Source organism: Ranitomeya imitator, chromosome 2 (assembly GCF_032444005.1).
Source record: "Ranitomeya imitator isolate aRanImi1 chromosome 2, aRanImi1.pri, whole genome shotgun sequence".
Lineage (NCBI taxonomy): Eukaryota > Metazoa > Chordata > Amphibia > Anura > Dendrobatidae > Ranitomeya > Ranitomeya imitator.
In genome coordinates, this window is record NC_091283.1 from 547,009,493 (window position 1) to 547,030,160 (window position 20,668).

General features: G+C 43.0%; 1 protein-coding gene across 1 annotated transcript in view; it reads right to left on the minus strand.

Moving 5' to 3' along the window:
- The window catches only part of SNTA1 (syntrophin alpha 1), an 81,448-nt gene extending 61,148 nt beyond the window's left edge, over window positions 1-20,300 (minus strand). The window contains exon 1 of the mRNA XM_069751946.1: window positions 19,966-20,300. Coding sequence (XP_069608047.1) covers window positions 19,966-20,221 — 256 coding nt within the window. The 5' untranslated portion in view covers window positions 20,222-20,300. The remainder of the gene's footprint in view (window positions 1-19,965) is intronic.
- Window positions 20,301-20,668: the final 368 nt, after the last annotated feature.

Genomic DNA, 20,668 nt, shown 5'->3' on the forward strand with positions numbered 1-20,668 from the left:
TGCAGATCTCCGTCACGTTGTGAATGACAGGCGGCTCGGCACAGCGACTCACGTCCTGAGCATGCCATTGACATTTTAGAGCTACTGACCTCTCGAAATGTCAGGATCATTAGTTCACTATGGTCTCACCCCTTACAGGGGGCTCAAATCCAGTGGATTAGTTTTCAGATGTTATTAGGGTCTTCCACTTTGGGGTCCAAAATTGTGATAAATGCAAGGGTTAAAATGGGCTAAAAAGGGATCAATGCATAAAAAATATAGCAAAAGCATTTGTAGTGTCCCAGAAAATCGATCTCAGTGCCCAGTACATTAGAAATTAGGGTAGGACACAGAGAGCCATGTACTGTAGCTACCTACCAACTATCAAAGGGGTCAAATCTCAGGATTGGAGTGGAGCAGAAACAAAAGAAAAACAACTCCACATTCAGGAGAACAGTGACATTTACACCAAGTAAAAATATAATTCTCATGGCAAGTGACTGGTCCTTCTTAGAGGGGTTGTCAGGATTAGTTATGCTTTTTTCCCCAAACACAACACTACACCTGACTGCAATATTAGACACAACCCTTGGGAAGATGTGATGCTGTTTTTGGAATAAAGTAGACATGTCATATTTAGTCCTGGACATACCATTTAACATGGCATTTTGGTGAAATTTCTCAGTTTATAAATAATCAAAATGAATTAAAGTATTATTTTCTTGAGGCAGACACTATTATGGGGGCATTGTGGGTGTTTGTCATGGGACACCAGAGTGGTCATTTATGGAATTGTGGTTGGCTCTGTTATGTGCTCAAGGGCATTAGAATGGCCAATATTTTAGGGAGCAAAACATATGTCTGAACTATGATGTAATCGCACCCTACACATTACCTCCCTAATGTTCTTTCTCAGAAATAGGAATCCGTGATTTCTCTTTAAAATACTCAGGGAGAGACTTCCTATAAAAGTTCCCATGGTCCTTCTTGGAGCTCAGACTTTAAGAATAAGCCCCTAAGGTTTAGCAGAAGACAACCCTCCTCACAGCCGACTTTGGAGCCAATCACTTGCCTCAATCCTAGCGAGGGGTATGTTCACAGTCTTGTTTTCCATGGATTTTTTAGCCTGAACAATCCACACACAAAAAAATCTTCAAGAAGCTAAGGTTTTTGTATATGGCAAAATTGATTCAGAAGTCAAGTTTGGAATGTTATTTCAAGCAGAAACACTTTAATAAGAATTGACATGTAACCTCTTACTCCATGTGGAAAAAAAGAGGTCAAGAACACAACACCAAGGATGAAATGCATAGATAACTTATTCAGAGTGTTCTGGAAGCTTTTGTCAAAATCCGTTTTGTGAAAAAAACGGATCCAGCAAATGTTTCTGCTGGATCCGTTTTTTCTCATAGGCTTGTATTAGCGACGGATTGTGACGGATGGCCTTCTGTTTCATCCATTGTGCACTGGATGCGTCGTAAAACTGCTGTCAGAGACAACGCACAGAGGAATGTTTTTTGTGTACGTCGGAAAATCGCTCAGCGACGGATCCTGCGCTGCCTGTCGTTGGCTATAATGGAAGCCTATGGACGCAGGATCCGTCGCTGACTGTCAAAAGCAGGAATCCAGCGACGTGTTCCGTCTTTTGAAACTGAGCGTGCCTCGAATAATTTCCCATCAGGGAAATTCTCTCTCGCTCTCTCTCTTTTTACTATTGATGCTGCCTATTCAGCATCAATAGTAAAAAGATATAATGTTGAAAATAATTTAAAAAAAAAAATGAAAAAAAACCCCGATAAGGTAGCGGTCATTGTCTCGCAAGGCATCACTGGAAATGGGAGCTGCCGGGAGCATCGCGAGCATCGGGAAGGCTGCGGGGGACGACGGAAGGTGAGAATATGACGATTTTTTATTTTTTTTATTATTTTTAACATTGGTTGTGTTGTGTATGCGTTTTTGCAGCGAAAAAACGCAGTGAAGACGCATACACAACATGTGCACATAGCCTTAAATTCTGGCAACAACTGCCTCAACGGATGCATCAAAAAATGGATCCAGTGTTTCAGTTTTTTACAATCTGCACAGGATCCGTCTTTTCAACATTTTGACGGATTGTGACTGATTGTAAAAAACGGAAGTGTGAAAGAGGCCTTAGCTTCCATTCATTTCTTGATAGCTGTATACAAACTCTGAACATTCATCCATGTCCACTTGGTCATGTTAGCATTCCCTTTTTTCCTTATTAAACAGGAAAGTAAAGTATATTGCTTGCCTGAGGAGGTGGTGATGGTGAACTCAGTTGAGGGGTTCAAGAGAGGCCTGGATGTCTTCCTGGAGCAGAACAATATTGTATCATACAATTATTAGGTTCTGTAGAAGGACGTAGATCTGGGGATTTATTATGATGGAATATAGGCTGAACTGGATGGACAAATGTCTTTTTTCGGCCTTACTAACTATGTTACTATGTTACTATATTGTTCTTTTCTATGCAATGTGGCACCACATTAATGTATACCTTGATGTACATGTTAGACATAAGCAGATCAACCCACAGAGGATCAAGTATGTATTGAATTTCCTAAAATTTGCAGTTTCACATGAATTCAAACATTTTGAGATTTAATTTGCGGTTCACAAAAATAAACCTTGCCCAGCACCAACTGCCCCACTGCTGAAGCAATAGAGAGCAACCTAATGCAATTTTGCATTGCCATGTGGGTTTACCCATAATGCCTTACAGATATGACATCTTACGTACTATCACACTTGTACAGTGGTAGTAGTACCTGGGCCATCACAGATCAGCGGTTCTCATAGAGAACAGTTTGTACAGAGGTGTCGTTTTTCTTTTACAGAGTCCATAGGTAATTCTGTCTCTCCTGTAGAGTGTAAGCTCATATGGTTAATGGGGACCTCACTTTCTCTTTTCTGTAGAGTGTAAGCTCTTATGGTCAGCGAGGTCCTCTCTTTCTTCTGTAGACAGTAAGTAACATGGTATTTAAGGTTGAAAGAAGACTAAGTCCATCTAGTTCAACCCATATCCTAGCCTGACTTGTCCTAACATGTTGATCCAGAAGAAGGCAAAAAAAAACATGTGGCAAGAGTAAGCTCCACATTGGGGAAAAAATTCCTTCCCGACTCCACATACAGCAATCAGACTAGTTCCCTGGATCAACGCCCTATGAAGGAATCTAGTGTATATAACTTGTAACATTATACTTTTCAAGAAAGGCATCCAGTGCCTTCTTCAATTTTAGTAATGAATCACTCATTACAACATCATACGGCAGAGTTCCATAGTCACACTGCTCTTAAAGTAAAGAACCCGTGTCTTATTATGCTTAAACCTTTTTTCCTCCAGATGTAGAGGATGCCCCCTTGTCCCCGTCTCAGATGTACGAGTAAAAAGATCATCAGAAAGGTCTTTGTACTGTCCCCTCATATATTTATACATTAAAACAAGATCACCCCTTAGCCTTCGTTTTTCCAAACTAAATAACCCCAAGTGTAATAACCCGTCTTGGTATTGCAGACACCCCAGTACTAGCAAGCTCTTATGGTCAGCAGCGTCATCTCTCGCTCTTCTGTAGAGTGTAAGCTCTTATGGTCAGCAGTGTCATCTATCTCTGTTGCCTGTAGAGTATAAGCTCTTATGGTCATCAGCGTCATCTCTCTCAGTTGCCTGTAGTGTGTAATCTCTTATGGTCATCAGCGTCATCTCTCTCTGTTGCCTGTAGTGTGTAATCTCTTATTGTTTGCAGCCTCATCTGTCTCTCTTCTGTAGAATGTAATCTCTTATGGTCAGCAGCGTCATCTCTCTCTCTTCTGTAGAATGAAAGCTCTTATGGTCAGCAGCGTCATCTCTCTCTCTCTCTCCTGTAGAATGTAGTCTCTTATGGTCAGCAGTGTCATTTCTCTCTCTTCAGTAGAATGTAAGCTCTTATGGTCAGCAGCGTCATTTCTCCCTTGCCTGTAGAGCGTAAGCTCTTATGGTCAGCAGTGTCATCTCTCTCTGTTGCCTGTAGAATGTAAGCTCTTATGGTCAGCAGCATCATCTCTCTCTGTTGCCTGTAGAGTGTAACCTCTTATGGTCATCAGCGTCATCTCTCTCTGTTGCCTGTAGAGTATAAGCTCTTATGGACAGCAGCGTCATCTCTCTCTGTTGCCTGTAGAATGTAAGCTCTTATGGTCAGCAGCGTCATCTCTCTCTGTTGCCTGTAGAGTATAAGCTCTTATGGTCAGCAGCGTCATCTCTCTCTGTTGCCTGTAGAATGTAAGCTCTTATGGTCAGCAGCGTCATCTCTCTCTGTTGCCTGTAGAGTATAAGCTCTTATGGTCAGCAGCATCATCTCTCTCTGTTGCCTGTAGAATGTAATCTCTTATGGTCAGCAGCGTCATCTCTCTCTGTTGCCTGTAGAGTATAAGCTCTTATGGTCAGCAGTGTCATCTCTCTCTGTTGCTGGTAGAGTGTAATCTCTTATGGTCAGCAGTGTCATTTCTCGCTCTTCTGTAGAATGTAAGCTCTTATGGTCAGCAGCGTCATCTCTCTCTGTTGCCTGTAGAGCGTAAGCTCTTATGGTCAGCAGCGTCATTTCTCTCTCTTCTGTAGAATGTAAGCTCTTATGGTCAGCAGCGTCATCTCTCTCTGTTGCCTGTAGAGTGTAAGCTCTTATGGTCAGCAACGTCATTTCTCTCTCTTCTGTAGAATGTAAGCTCTTATGGTCAGCAGCGTCATCTCTCTCTGTTGCCTGTAGAGCGTAAGCTCTTATGGTCAGCAGTGTCATCTCTCTCTGTTGCCTGTAGAGCGTAAGCTCTTATGGTCAGCAGCGTCATCTCTCTCTCTTCTGTAGAATGTAATCTCTTATGGTCAGCAGCATCATCTCTCTGTTGTCTGTAGAAGAATGTAAGCTCTTGTGGTCAGCAGCTTCATCTCTCTCTTCTGTAGAATAAAAGCTCTTATGGTCAGCAGCATCATCTCTCTCTGTTGCCTGTAGAGTGTAACCTCTTATGGTCAGCAGCGTCATCTCTCTCTCTTCTGTAGAATGTAATCTCTTATGGTCAGCAGCATCATCTCTCTCTGTTGCCTGTAGAAGAATGTAATCTCTTATGGTCAGCAGCATCACCTCTCTGTTGCCTGTAGAAGAATGTAAGCTCTTCTGGTCAGCAGCTTCATCTCTCTCTTCTGTAGAATGTAACCTCTTATGGTCAGCAGCATCATCTCTCTCTGTTGCCTGTAGAATGTAAGCTCTTATGGTCAGCAGCATCATCTCTCTCTGTTGCCTGTAGAGTGTAACCTCTTATGGTCATCAGCGTCATCTCTCTCTGTTGCCTGTAGAGTATAAGCTCTTATGGTCAGCAGCATCATCTCTCTCTGTTGCCTGTAGAATGTAAGCTCTTATGGTCAGCAGCGTCATCTCTCTCTCTTCTGTAGAATGTAATCTCTTAAGGTCAGCAGCATCATCTCTCTCTGTTGCCTGTAGAAGAATGTAATCTCTTATGGTCAGCAGGTTCATCTCTCTGTTGCCTGTAGAATGTAAGCTCTTATGGTCAGCAGCGTCATCTCTCTCTGTTGCCTGTAGAGTATAAGCTCTTATGGTCAGCAGCATCATCTCTCTCTGTTGCCTGTAGAATGTAAGCTCTTATGGTCAGCAGCGTCATCTCTCTCTCTTCTGTAGAATGTAATCTCTTATGGTCAGCAGGTTCATCTCTCTGTTGCCTGTAGAATGTAAGCTCTTATGGTCAGCAGCGTCATCGCTCTCTGTTGCCTGTAGAGTATAAGCTCTTATGGTCAGCAGCATCATCTCTCTCTGTTGCCTGTAGAATGTAAGCTCTTATGGTCAGCAGCATCATCTCTCTCTCTTCTGTAGAATGTAATCTCTTATGGTCAGCAGCATCATCTCTCTCTGTTGCCTGTAGAAGAATGTAATCTCTTATGGTCAGCAGGTTCATCTCTCTGTTGCCTGTAGAATGTAAGCTCTTATGGTCAGCAGCGTCATCTCTCTCTGTTGCCTGTAGAGTATAAGCTCTTATGGTCAGCAGCATCATCTCTCTCTGTTGCCTGTAGAATGTAAGCTCTTATGGTCAGCAGCATCATCTCTCTCTCTTCTGTAGAATGTAATCTCTTATGGTCAGCAGGTTCATCTCTCTGTTGCCTGTAGAATGTAAGCTCTTATGGTCAGCAGCGTCATCTCTCTCTGTTGCCTGTAGAGTATAAGCTCTTATGGTCAGCAGCATCATCTCTCTCTGTTGCCTGTAGAATGTAAGCTCTTATGGTCAGCAGCGTCATCTCTCTCTCTTCTGTAGAATGAAAGCTCTTATGGTCAGCAGCGTCATTTCTCTCTTGTCTGAAGAGTGTAAGCTCTTACCATCAGCAGGTTCTCTCTATCTCACATGTATTTTCCAAGAAATTACAAGCTTTGCAGTTTTGAAATTTGCACAAATTTATTCATCACAAATAAAATTCGGGGGGAAATTTAGCGAAGTTTCAAAAGAGTTGCTCATCTCTAGTATGTTTTTACTAACGTTATGGCATACATTGAACCCTTTTATTGGTGGAATAGACCTGGACTCTGCCCCGATGTATACCTCTGATGTAAGGCGCCAAATATGAGCAGATCATCAACTAGAACGTGATGGATTATCATTACAATTTTTTAGTCCAGCCCCAACATCAGTCTCTCTCTCTCTCACCCTTTCTCGCACTTCCAATATATCTATATGACAATGCTGACCTATTTTTCCTGTAGGAACATTTCCTGCTTCCATCCATACTTCCAGCAATGTGTAAAAACACTTTAATCAAGCGTTAAAAGGGACAATGCAAAGCTTTCAGAATGCAGAGTCCATTACACCACAACTGAATGACCCCAGAATGATCTTGTTAACCCTTACTAGTGTTATTCCTTACTAGTGCAATTTATTTACTTAAACTTGTTGTTTTCATCCATTTTAATGGATAGAAAAAAACGCATTAAAAAAACTAACGCAAAAACTAGTAAAAAAATGAGAGCATTTTACACAACGGTTTTCCTGCTAACACATCAGTATTTGCAGTAGATTATTCGGCTGCAAATTCTGAACATCTGCACATACCCTTGCTGTGCAAATTTTCCTTTCTTTTGGCATTTTTTTAGCGCTTTTTCAAGCAGGTTCCAAGCATTATTTGCCTAAAATAGATGCCATGTCCACATACTGTTAGGAATATGCTTACACAAAGTTTTTTTTATCAGACAAGAGAAATCCACGTGAAAAACTATGTATCTTTTTATTGAGTTTTTTAAGCATTTCTTTCATACTGATATTTTTTCTTTGTAATCTTTTAACTTAATTGGCAACTTTCCACAGTGTTTTTGCATCAAAATAGTATCATACATTTTTTTTTTTTTTTTACCAGTGAGGTTTAGAAAAGTTTGCGGGGAAAAACTAACTGTATGAACAGCAACTTACACACGTACACAGACGGCTCCTCTCCGTACTCCTCGTACACACACGGCTCCTCTCCGTACACACACGGCTCCTCTCCGTACACCTCGTACACACACACGCCTCCTCTCCGTACACCTCGTACACACACACACGCCTCTGCTCCGTACACCTCGTACACACACACACGCCTCTGCTCCGTACACCTCGTACACACACACACGACTCCGCTCCGTACACCTCGTACACACACACGGCTCCGGTCTGTACACCTCGTACACACACATGCCTCCTCTCCGTACACACACACGGCTCCTCTCCGTACACCTCGTACACACACGGGACATCTCCGTACACCTCGTACACACACACGACTCCGCTTCGTACACCTCGTACACACACACACACACACACGACTCCGCTTCATACACCTCGTACACACACACGACTCCGCTTCGTACACCTCGTACACACATACACGACTCCGCTTCATACACACACACGACTCCGCTTCGTGCACCTCGTACACACACACGACTCCGCTTCGTACACACACACACACGACTCCGCTCCTTACACCTCGTACACACATGGCTCTGCTCCATACACCTCGTACACACACACACACAACTTCACTCTGTACACCTCGCACACATGCGGCTCCGCTCCGTACACCTCGTACACACATGACTCCGCTTTATCCATGTTTCACACGCTGCTCCGATCCATACACCTCGTACACACACGGCTCTGCTACATCCACACTGTAAACACCTCCTGACCTCACACAAACGCTTACCCTCGTCCAGCGCCATGACAACCAGCAGAGTCCTGTACATGGAGGTCCTCCCGATCATGCACCATCGTCTTAGCCAGTTGTTTGCATCAAGGATCCTGTTCCATGGCACCAGGAGATAGAACAGGATCCTTGATGAAAACAACTGGCTAAGACGATGGTGCAGACAACAAGGATTCGGATTCCTGGACCACGGTGTGAATTACTGGTACGATGGACTCCTCGCCAGAGACGGACTACACCTCAACAAACCTGGGAAACACACATTCGCCAGAAGACTCGCTACACTCATCAGGAGGGCGTTAAACTAGAAGAAGAGGGGACGGGAAGAAAAACATTAGACTTGAACAAAGAAGACGCAGGAAAACATACTCAGATGGGAGGTAAGAACATTTCTAAAACAATCCACAGCGAGGAGATTGGAACAAAACAAAATCCTCTAAACTGCATGCTCGCAAACGCCAGAAGCCTGACAAACAAGATGGAAGAACTAGAAGCAGAAATATCTACAGGTAACTTTGACATAGTGGGAATAACCGAGACATGGTTAGATGAAAGCTATGACTGGGCAGTTAACTTACAGGGTTACAGTCTGTTTAGAAAGGATCGTAAAAATCGGAGAGGAGGAGGGGTTTGTCTCTATGTAAAGTCTTGTCTAAAGTCCACTTTAAGGGTGGATATTAGCGAAGGAAATGAGGATGTCGAGTCCATATGGGTCGAAATTCATGGAGGGAAAAATGGTAACAAAATTCTCATTGGGGTCTGTTACAAACCCCCAAATATAACAGAAACCATGGAAAGTCTACTTCTAAAGCAGATAGATGAAGCTGCAACCCATAATGAGGTCCTGGTTATGGGGGACTTTAACTACCCAGATATTAACTGGGAAACAGAAACCTGTGAAACCCATAAAGGCAACAGGTTTCTGCTAATAACCAAGAAAAATTATCTTTCACAATTGGTGCAGAATCCAACCAGAGGAGCAGCACTTTTAGACCTAATACTATCTAATAGACCTGACAGAATAACAAATCTGCAGGTGGTCGGGCATCTAGGAAATAGCGACCACAATATTGTGCAGTTTCACCTGTCTTTCACTAGGGGGACTTGTCAGGGAGTCACAAAAACACTGAACTTTAGGAAGGCAAAGTTTGACCAGCTTAGAGATGCCCTTAATCTGGTAGACTGGGACAATATCCTCAGAAATAAGAATACAGATAATAAATGGGAAATGTTTAAGAACATTCTAAATAGGCAGTGTAAGCGGTTTATACCTTGTGGGAATAAAAGGACTAGAAATAGGAAAAACCCAATGTGGCTAAACAAAGAAGTAAGACAGGCAATTAACAGTAAAAAGAAAGCATTTGCACTACTAAAGCAGGATGGCACCATTGAAGCTCTAAAAAACTATAGGGAGAAAAATACTTTATCTAAAAAACTAATTAAAGCTGCCAAAAAGGAAACAGAGAAGCACATTGCTAAGGAGAGTAAAACTAATCCCAAACTGTTCTTCAACTATATCAACAGTAAAAGAATAAAAACTGAAAATGTAGGCCCCTTAAAAAATAGTGAGGAAAGAATGGTTGTAGATGACGAGGAAAAAGCTAACATATTAAACACCTTCTTCTCCACGGTATTCACGGTGGAAAATGAAATGCTAGGTGAAATCCCAAGAAACAATGAAAACCCTATATTAAGGGTCACCAATCTAACCCAAGAAGAGGTGCAAAACCGGCTAAATAAGATTAAAATAGATAAATCTCCGGGTCCGGATGGCATACACCCATGAGTACTAAGAGAACTAAGTAATGTAATAGATAAGCCATTATTCCTTATTTTTAGGGACTCTATAGCGACAGGGTCTGTTCCGCAGGACTGGCGCATAGCAAATGTGGTGCCAATATTCAAAAAGGGCTCTAAAAGTGAACCTGGAAATTATAGGCCAGTAAGTCTAACCTCTATTGTTGGTAAAATATTTGAAGGGTTTCTGAGGGATGTTATTCTGGATCATCTCAATGAGAATAACTGTTTAACTCCATATCAGCATGGGTTTATGAGAAATCGCTCCTGTCAAACCAATCTAATCAGTTTTTATGAAGAGGTAAGCTATAGGCTGGACCACGGTGAGTCATTGGATGTGGTATATCTCGATTTTTCCAAAGCGTTTGATACCGTGCCACACAAGAGGTTGGTACACAAAATGAGAATGCTTGGTCTGGGGGAAAATGTGTGTAAATGGGTTAGTAACTGGCTTAGTGATAGAAAGCAGAGGGTGGTTATAAATGGTATAGTCTCTAACTGGGTCGCTGTGACCAGTGGGGTACCGCAGGGGTCGGTATTGGGACCTGTTCTCTTCAACATATTCATTAATGATCTGGTAGAAGGTTTACACAGTAAAATATCGATATTTGCAGATGATACAAAACTATGTAAAGCAGTTAATACAAGAGAAGATAGTATTCTGCTACAGATGGATCTGGATAAGTTGGAAACTTGGGCTGAAAGGTGGCAGATGAGGTTTAACAATGATAAATGTAAGGTTATACACATGGGAAGAAGGAATCAATATCACCATTACACACTGAATGGGAAACCACTGGGTAAATCTGACAGGGAGAAGGATTTGGGGATCCTAGTTAATGATAAACTTACCTGGAGCAGCCAGTGCCAGGCAGCAGCTGCCAAGGCAAACAGGATCATGGGGTGCATTAAAAGAGGTCTGGATACACATGATGAGAGCATTATACTGCCTCTGTACAAATCCCTAGTTAGACCGCACATGGAGTACTGTGTCCAGTTTTGGGCACCGGTGCTCAGGAAGGATATAATGGAACTAGAGAGAGTACAAAGGAGGGCAACAAAATTAATAAAGGGGATGGGAGAACTACAATACCCAGATAGATTAGCGAAATTAGGATTATTTAGTCTAGAAAAAAGACGACTGAGGGGCGATCTAATAACCATGTATAAGTATATAAGGGGACAATACAAATATCTCGCTGAGGATCTGTTTATACCAAGGAAGGTGACGGGCACAAGGGGGCATTCTTTGCGTCTGGAGGAGAGAAGGTTTTTCCACCAACATAGAAGAGGATTCTTTACTGTTAGGGCAGTGAGAATCTGGAATTGCTTGCCTGAGGAGGTGGTGATGGCGAACTCAGTCGAGGGGTTCAAGAGAGGCCTGGATGTCTTCCTTGAGCAGAACAATATTGTATCATACAATTATTAGTTTCTGTAGAAGGACGTAGATCAGGGGATTTATTATGATGGAATATAGGCTGAACTGGATGGACAAATGTCTTTTTTCGGCCTTACTAACTATGTTACTATGTTACTATGTGACCCCTGACTCCTCCCATCCTGTGACCTCTTCACAGGTCCTGTGCGCACAGAGCAGCCAATATTTGGTGTGCTGCTCTGCGGGTGCAGGGACTCAGGGAGCTGACCGGGTGATATTACACACCTCCCAACCAGTGCGGGACAACTAATGTCCCACCCGTGATCACCGGGCTCACTGTCAAAATCGGGACAGTCCCGCTGGATCCAGGACGGTTGGGAGGTGGGAATGTAGTGACTGACAGTCTCCTCTCCTGATTTTGCTCTTTCATTTAAATAGGCTATGGTGGCAGATTCTCATGCAGGTCAGTATCCGGTCCATAGAACTTAATTTACATATTAAGAAGAGGATTCCTCTGGTAAAAGACATCAGATCACAGATATCAAGGTATCTGGCACGGGTTTACCGCAACAGAGAGGTGCTAGAAGACCAAACCGTCTGATTTCCCGCACTGCTGCATGGATTAGAAGCACCTCACTGTCATATTAAACGGTGCAGGTTTCTGCTAGCAATTCAGGGGTTAAACTGTTCAGTTGAGAGCTCCTGGAAAGTTTCCTGCTTTGATGGTCTCAGCTGTTCGGTGTTGGCCACTCCCCACTCAAATATATACTCACCTTTGACTATCAGGGATGTCAGTGATAGTTTCATACTGCTTGGCTCTGGAGCTGGAGACTGCTATCTAAAGACTGCTGCTTGGTTATTCGGTTGTGTGCAAACCCTCATCCTTTCCTATTTGTTTTTTTTTTTCCCCTTTCTTCACTCCCCAGTGTTTATGAGTGCATCTTTGTGTGACTGGAATTTTCCTTGATCCCTGTATGTATTTCCTTGTTAGTCTTGTTTGTGTATATACGCACACTTCTACTCCCCACTTCCCAGGCTGCGGGAGGGAACAGATTAATGGTGGATTCAGGAGCTCAGTGAGGTACGTGGCCCCGGCTTCTTCACCATTAGAAGTAATCTGGGGAGCAGGGACAGCAAAGGCTGCCTAGTGCTAGGGTCAGGAAAGGAGCCCCAGGTTATCCAACAACAGAATCATGACAGTATCATTTTATTCAGTTTCCTATGACCTACATGCCCATATAGAAGACTAGGAGGGTTGATCCTACTACCAGATTACCTTGAAATTGTTTAAAGAGTAACTGGCTTTAATTTTTATTTCATAAATCAATAGCACATATGAAAACAAGAAACTTTGTAGTATATCTTATCAGAGAAATCTGCTCCTTTCTCCATCACCTCCTCTCAAAATAGCATATAACACCATCAGTTCTCTACTTGACTTAAGCACATACAGGGTTATATTCTTTCTTGTTATTATTAAGCTAATTTACTGTTGTGTATGTCTTATTTAATAACTTTGTTATTCTGATATTTTGATATTTATTATATATACACATTTTGTTGTTTTTCTTATATTTATTTACCACTGCTGATATATAAACTTGCCTGGAACAATCTGGCTGGTGTCTCTCCAGAGCTACGGTGACTTTGTTCCGGCTTTGAAGTGATCATATATTATAGATGCCACAGGCCCAGGAATACTTTGGTCCTGGGAGGGAGTGCTGCCCTCATATAGCATGCCTCAGAACCATTTAGAAGGACAGCGACAGACTTCAACTAAATTCGACATGCAAGCTTGTGCTATTTTGGGCGCAGTAGTTCTCGGACAGGCTGAGCTGAGATTGAAGGAAGCTCAGAGTGGTGGAGAATACAACTGGTACAAACATGCCTGGGATTACTGTTTAAAGTTTCAAGGCAGACGTGACATTGAAACACTTTGAGTAGTCGCCACTATGATGGATCGTCAATGATAAAATCTCACACTGCGATTGTAACAACCTCCCTTCTCAATGATCACTATCTCACTGGTGTAAGAACGCCCTGGAAAACGAGCGGAGACCGTGGTGACCACAACAGATACATGTCTGTCTTCTGCCTAGAAGCAATACATATTCCTTCATGGAACGTTCTTTACAATTCTCTGGTCAGTTTGTTTTCATTTTGTAGAAATTTAAAAGAGTAACAGGGGAACAAAAAAAGGCAGGAAGACGCAACTGGAAGTTCTTGGGTCAGTATGCAAACATTTTAATCTGTGAACCTGGAAATGAACCCAGAGTACCCTTTAGGCTTCCGTTAGGCTCAGGGTCTAAGGCAGCGGTGGGGAACTTTTTTCAGCTAAGGGCCATTTGGTAATTTAAACCACCCTTCGGGAGCCGTACAAGTTGTGTGCCAATTCTGCCCACAAAGTAGGTCTTGACGTTGGCACTGGGGTCAGGACGGAATCTCTCATTGCATGCGCCTCAGCATTCAGTAGTAAACACGGCATGTGCATGATCACAGAGAAAGAAATTAAAAGGCCAGTGGCCATCAAAACACATATGCCGGCCCAAGCACTGTGGTCTCCAGGAGTCTACCAGCGGGCCTGAGGTTTCCCATCCTTGGCCTAAGGCCTCATTGAGATATCTGTCATTTACAGTTGTTCACCGCTGTTTTGGATTCAAGTTTTGTAAGGGTTTGCGTTTTTACTATTATTGTTTCTGCATGGAAAAAAATTAATACACTGTTTCTCTTATCCATTACAGTGTTCATCATGGACTGCACTCAGATTGCACATTAATGCCATTTTCACAAATCCATAGACTTACATGGGTAATTTTGATCTGTAACTCAAATCAAAAATGGACGTGGCCCTGTGATTTTTCTGCAGACCACCCAATCATGGACATGTGAAAAGCCCCATAGACCGTGTATGACTGCCACATCTGAACACGGATAGTCTTAGGCGTGTACGACTTTCGCAGTCACACTTCTCAAGGCTTAAAGAAGCCCTTCCATCAAAGTTATTATACTTTTTAATACATTGTAGTAATCATATCGTATAGCACTATGTACTTACAAGGTCTCATTTTGCCTTTCTGCCCAGTTAATTCTTCTGTTTTCCATTAAGTCTATGACATCCCGTGATTAAAAACAGACTAGCTGAATCCTTCTAAGCTCTATGTAGAAAAAAGAAGTCTCTTTTCCCTACATGAGTCATCATCAGAACTACAATTCTACTCATGGCAACATCTGTTGCAGCCTAGCTTCATCCCTTCTTCAACTTCTGACCCGGCTGTTCTGCTCCTCGGTATCAGCATTTGTAAATAACAAAAAGCAAGGCAAAATATGTAATTGCATCGAGCCCGCTGGAAGCAAGTTTCCTAATAGACACATGGTTAAAAAACGATGCTGAAGCAGGAAGCCTCCAGCCCAGCCATTCAGGTGTATTTGATTTCAGCGCCCCAACAATGACAGCTTGATGATGTCACTTCATTGTGATGATGGCACTGCCTACCCAGGGCTAATGCATGTAGAAAAGCCGTGGAGACACCATTTGCCCCGAAATACCCCGAAACAGCTGTCTGTGGATGGATACCATGTTTTGGCATAGGTGGTTTTCCTTTTGGATGCTGCCCTTCCCAAGGTTGTTCCTTCCCGGTGAAAGACCTGGCTATTTATTGCTTGCATTGAGAAACACGTGATGGTGTCTCCGCGGTGTTGGATGTTTTGATCTCCCCGAGGTCATTCATCCTTATGTTTACACCCAGGGCTAATGGCAGCACAGGACAGGCTGCTTGTCTTGTGGTGATTAGAAGTTTCTACTCTATTTGGCCTCATCCATGTAACTTACTCCTATGAGATCACCTTTTTTCATGCTGCCAGCTGGATAAATTTAAGGAGATACCACGATATTCTATATTTCAGTATAAAAATGTCATATACCGGGTCCAAACAAAAAATGAGCCATCGTAATTCAATCTGACCTAGGAACAATGATTTATAGGCAGACACAAACTGACGTTTGCAATTTGCCCTTAAGTGCTGCATGGGGTTGTGTAAATTTGTCTTTAGTTTAATATTTCAGTTTCAGCCAATATCGGTTGCTTGTCATTTCTCCCACTGCTGACAACGCCAATACCCGAGTAATCACTAATTGCCCGAGCTCGATATCTTTCATGCTTCCGTCTGGGTCTCCGGCATCTCACAGACGGAATTGATTCCTTGATGTGTTAAGGCAATATCAGGATATTGTGTTCTCAGAAAACGAAGACAGAGTCTTCAACAAACTGTACAGTGAATCTCGGGTTGAATTAAAAGGAGCCATCTCATTTTCACAACACCTTTGCATTTAAAAGGGAATCTGTCAACAGGATTTTGCAATGAAATCTGAAGAAAGGAACTGAAACACTGAATTCAATGATGTATCATTTATTCAGTTGTGTGCTGTTTAGTTAGATTGAAGGTTTTATCACCAGGTCATTATCCCTGCCAGGACTGATGCTCACTTGACTGCTAGTCTGACCACACCCCCTCCTGTGATAAACAGCCAATAGTCAATGTACATAGTGAGCCTGGAGTGGGAAGAGTTAGCTTTCTTAGCTCTGCTGCATGCCACATCTAAAAACTCTGATTGTGTCACAACTGCTGTACCCAGCAAACTAAGTGATACATCACTGGATTCACAGTGTCTTTTCCTACATTATGCTGCTCGCAGATGAGGTAGCAAAAACCTGGTGACAGATTCCCTTTAAATAGTAGAAGCCCAAACTGATAGATACAATTCATCCAGTTGAATGGCTCAAATAACAACATAAGTTCACTTTGTGGGGGCATTATTATTTGGGGTGCGATTGAGGAAATATTACTGCTGTGGGGGGCAATATTAAAGTGTGGGGGCTAGAAAGGCAATATCATCCCATGGAGCACAAAGTAGTGCACTTTTGATGTATTGATTACCATTTAGGCAATATTACCATGGGGGCACCATTACTGTAGCCTGGGCCCAATAACAAAGAACAGGGAAATGGAATGAATCACTTGTAAATCAAAACGCTTCCATTAATGTGTCTACATATTGTCCCTAAATAGAAAGAATTATTTTTACAATGTTACAAAGTGACTGCGAAGACCCCCGAAGATAAGATAATAAACAGTGCTTAAGAGGGGGCGACTGACTATTGAAATCTTTGAACTGTGCCCACCAATGTTTTAAAAAATACTGAACAAAATGCTGCTTGGTAAAAAGCGCATGAGGGGATGGCGTCTATAGAAGATACTGCTCACGAATCAAGGCCAGATTGTGCACTATGGTTTCTCTCTTTCTTCCCAAAAAAGGAAACCACACTGGCAATACTGATATACTCCCTGTGGGGGAAAGTCACCATCATCCTGGAGATTTCCTCCAGACCATGATGTGACCTATTATTCAGATATGCTAGTAAGGTGCTCGGTGCACCCTTGGCCTGGCCACATGGGTGAGCACACCTTCCCACCTCATTGTACTTCACGCCCTCCTCCTTGATTGACAGTGCTGGCTCCTATGAAGATGCACTAAGCTGCTTAACCACACCCAGGGCGCACCAACAATGTCATTTGCATATTTGCTCTGTATCACTCTTATTCTCAGGTTTTCTCAGAGAAATAAAACATTGCGTGCTGTGTTGGCCTCGGTGTGATCCCGCTGATTTTCAGTGTTTTGTTGCTTACAGTCATCTATATAAAGATGTAGACAGACCAGATATATTTCAGCCGCGTGTCAATTTCAACATTTCTGAAACTATGAACACATCTTATTAGACGACACAAAACCGCTCTCTGCGGACGCACCAAGGTTACCTACGTGGCCACCTGAATAGTATACATACCGCTGGGGGCACGTGGGCTAATTTGGGGCCTTTCCTATACCAGTGACAGCAGCAGCTGGAGACACAATTGTACTTAGCTGAACTTTAGGACATTAAAATCTAATATTTTCTTGCCTTCCGCAAATGCAGAAGTAATGACATCATGGCACTACTCAATGCTTTAGAGATTAACCCTCTCCTTGCAATGAACAAAAAGCAGCCCATCCTAGTACAGGAGGTCTCTGAGAAGGGTTAAATTTCAGTTTCTGATTAGCGCCCAGCGCTGGGACGTAATTCTGGCCTCTTAAAATAATGCTATCACAGGAGTACCCTCAAGGATACAGCGTGCCAAGTAATGGAGGAGGAGGAAGAGAGGGAGGGAGAGCACTGAACATGAGATGAGGACTCGTTTTTTAGTAGTCAATGTGCCACACCTCCCAGGATACCCAATATCTCAGTGAGGGAAGTCTCCGAACCAACCAGAAAGGCAGAGCTGGTCTGATCTAAAAGAGCACAGCGAACGCCTCAGCTCATGCCCCCTGTGACTTTTACATGTTAAGCAACCGCAGTCATGGAAGTCACAACTCTCCTCATTGCCCACAATTGGGCAGTCCTGGGATTGTGACTGGCACAGCTGACAGTGAATACCCTTACTTGTCAATCTGTCACCATCACCCTGAGATGTTTAGTAAGTGCCTGAGCCAATCACGTAATATCGAAGATAAGATCGCCCCCTCCACTCCAAAAACAGCCTTAGATTTATCAAGAAACATGCCCATTCTCCACCCTTTCCCCTGGGAGTCCTGATAAACAGAGGCCTTGTGATAGTGACTGGGCAGGAATGTGCTCCTAATGGTCTACCCTTCACTTATTTATAGCCAATGCCCCTGTGGAGTACCTCATTCCATGGCACCACATTTCAGGCTGACACAACTATCCATCATTTTATATTCTTGTACGAAAATGGAAGATTGTTGGTTGTGCCACTGGGGCTCCAACATGGCGAGGAGATTGCTCACCTGCTTTACAAGTCAGAAAGTCTTTTTGCTGCAAACTTTGATGCATATCATTGTGGCTTGATTCAAAGGGTTAAAGGGGTTTTTCAACACTAACCTTTTTTATATATATTTTTGGGATTTGGAAAAAAGGTAGTTTATGCCCAATTTACGTGAGAATTAATGTTTGTGGACAGACCCCAAATCCTTGTTTGTATACAAAGAGCCAGAGGAGCATGCACAGTGCCCCTTTATAGGGCGTTTTTTTTTTTTAGTTAGAAATATTTTCGACACAAACACTAATACATCAAATTTTTCATAGATTCACGATTGGGTTAAGATTTAGAGGGAGTTCACATCTGATGTAATCCAGAACAATCTCAGTCTATGACAGGACAATGACATATAGCCTCAACCTATATGTGACTGTGACGTGAAATCCTTTAGGCACTACATACCCGTTCAATATTAACGGGATCAGCCGATAGTCTAATGTGTATGGGGCCCTCAACTCACCCCAGAAAGATTATGCTGGGGGGAGTGGGGTGTAGAAGGATTGGCACATTGGGATTAAATCGCCAAATCCTTTTGCTTGGTGGGGCGATGAGCTGCTGCCAATATGACATTGGCAGTGGCTCTTTCATAGAAAACACAGGAGTGCTCAACTTTGGGAGAGTCGTGAGAGATAGCTGGTGACCAAATGATTGGCAACAGTTGACTAATATATATGGGGCCAGGGTCGAACTGGCCATCTGGCAATTCTGGAAAATGCCAGAAGGGCCTGTCTGGTCATGGGCTGCCTTGTCTGCTACGTTGTTAACAGAATCGGTGTTCTCAAGATACCCATACTGTTAAGAGTTTTGATGGAGCACAAAGTTGGTGACTTGGTGCTGACTTACCCCAGCAGGCCACGGGTATCATTAGAAATATTGGTCTTGTAGTAAATCTTCCTTTCCTCCATCCATAGTAATATTAGTAATATGTCCCATCTGGTTCATGGGGTAGAGGATAACATGGGCCTGTGTGATTTCAAATGCCAGCTGAATTTCAGCCCCAGTCCATACCTGATGGAGGCCTTTAGGGACAATAACTCTGAAGTCAACCAGCTATGATTGGCGATAACAGAGCTGACTAGCCAGGGTTGTGATCCACAGCATATCAGGTTTACACACCGAAACTTTAAAGAAGAACATTTTTAAGGTTTCTTCTTCTCTTGATTTGTTGGAGAACATATCCTAGTTCTTTTATACACAAGTAGAGCACCAATATATTCGTCCTTCGTCCTGTGTGTTATATTAGTGCTCGCCCGCTCATATCATTTCACTTCCATGAAACGCCTGGGCTCTAAAGTTAAGTCTAATAAAAGTCTGGATCTCTAGGAACGCTAGCTGTCATATTACTTTGCCGGGAGTACGCTTGGAGATTTGGGAACAGTCAGACTTGTATTCATTATTGGGACACCTGAGCTGTATACTGTATTTACAGCGAATATATACCCACTGCAGGAAAACAGCACCCCAAATACCCCATATCGGGGGTCGTTTCTGTGATCACCTCACATATAACAACAAGGTCAGGATGGTTAATCCTTTTTTATCAATTTCTAGTATTTTTCGGATTTTTAGACATATACTATTTCATTGTAACGCGCATTTATCGCATTTCTTCTAGGAGAAATGTCACGATAAATAACCGGAATTAAATACTCGACAAATCTTTGTAGACATTTTACACTACAGCCCACACATGCAAGTGACAGAGCGCACTTACCCTTAATGCTGACGCCCAATCCCCCCGCGTCCTGCTTGACCACCCTCACTGTCCTGCGCAGGTTGACAACTGACTCTGGGACACCCCCTGTGGGTTCGCCCCCATTCACTGCTCTCTCTTCTGGGGCCCCAGGCTCTGGCTCTGGAGTGAAGCTCAGAGTTTCTTCCCCAAGCAAAAGAAGTATCCTGAGCCAGCGTTCTCCAGGACTTCTGAGCTCCAGCAGCCCACTCCTGTGAGCCCTGGCAGGGGAAGCCATGGTCTCTAAGCCTGGAGAGGACTGCTGGAAGGAGAGAAGCAGGAGGGAAGCCTCTCAGGCTTGGGAGGGTGGACAGGAGGAAGACCTCCCTGGGCTGGTGCTACACATACTGGGGCCGCCCTGTTATCCTCCCATACCCAAATATTGCCACCCACACCCACGCTCTGACACTCCTGGAGCTGACTTCAGACAGTTTCCTCATTCACTCAGCTTCTTAGTTTCAGATTCTGAAGAATGTAGATAATAAAAAGGCGGATGACTTGTAGGAAACAGATATTTCAGTGGGCATTAATCTGGGTATGTTTTCAATGGGCTACTATTTTCAGGCCACTGATTTTATGAGAAGGCTGCTGCATAGAACTCAATAAAATGCAAAGTTATTATGTGTGAAAACTGGCATCAAAATGGTCAGATCAAAGACAAAAAAAGAGGCTTTAAGCCCTGGTT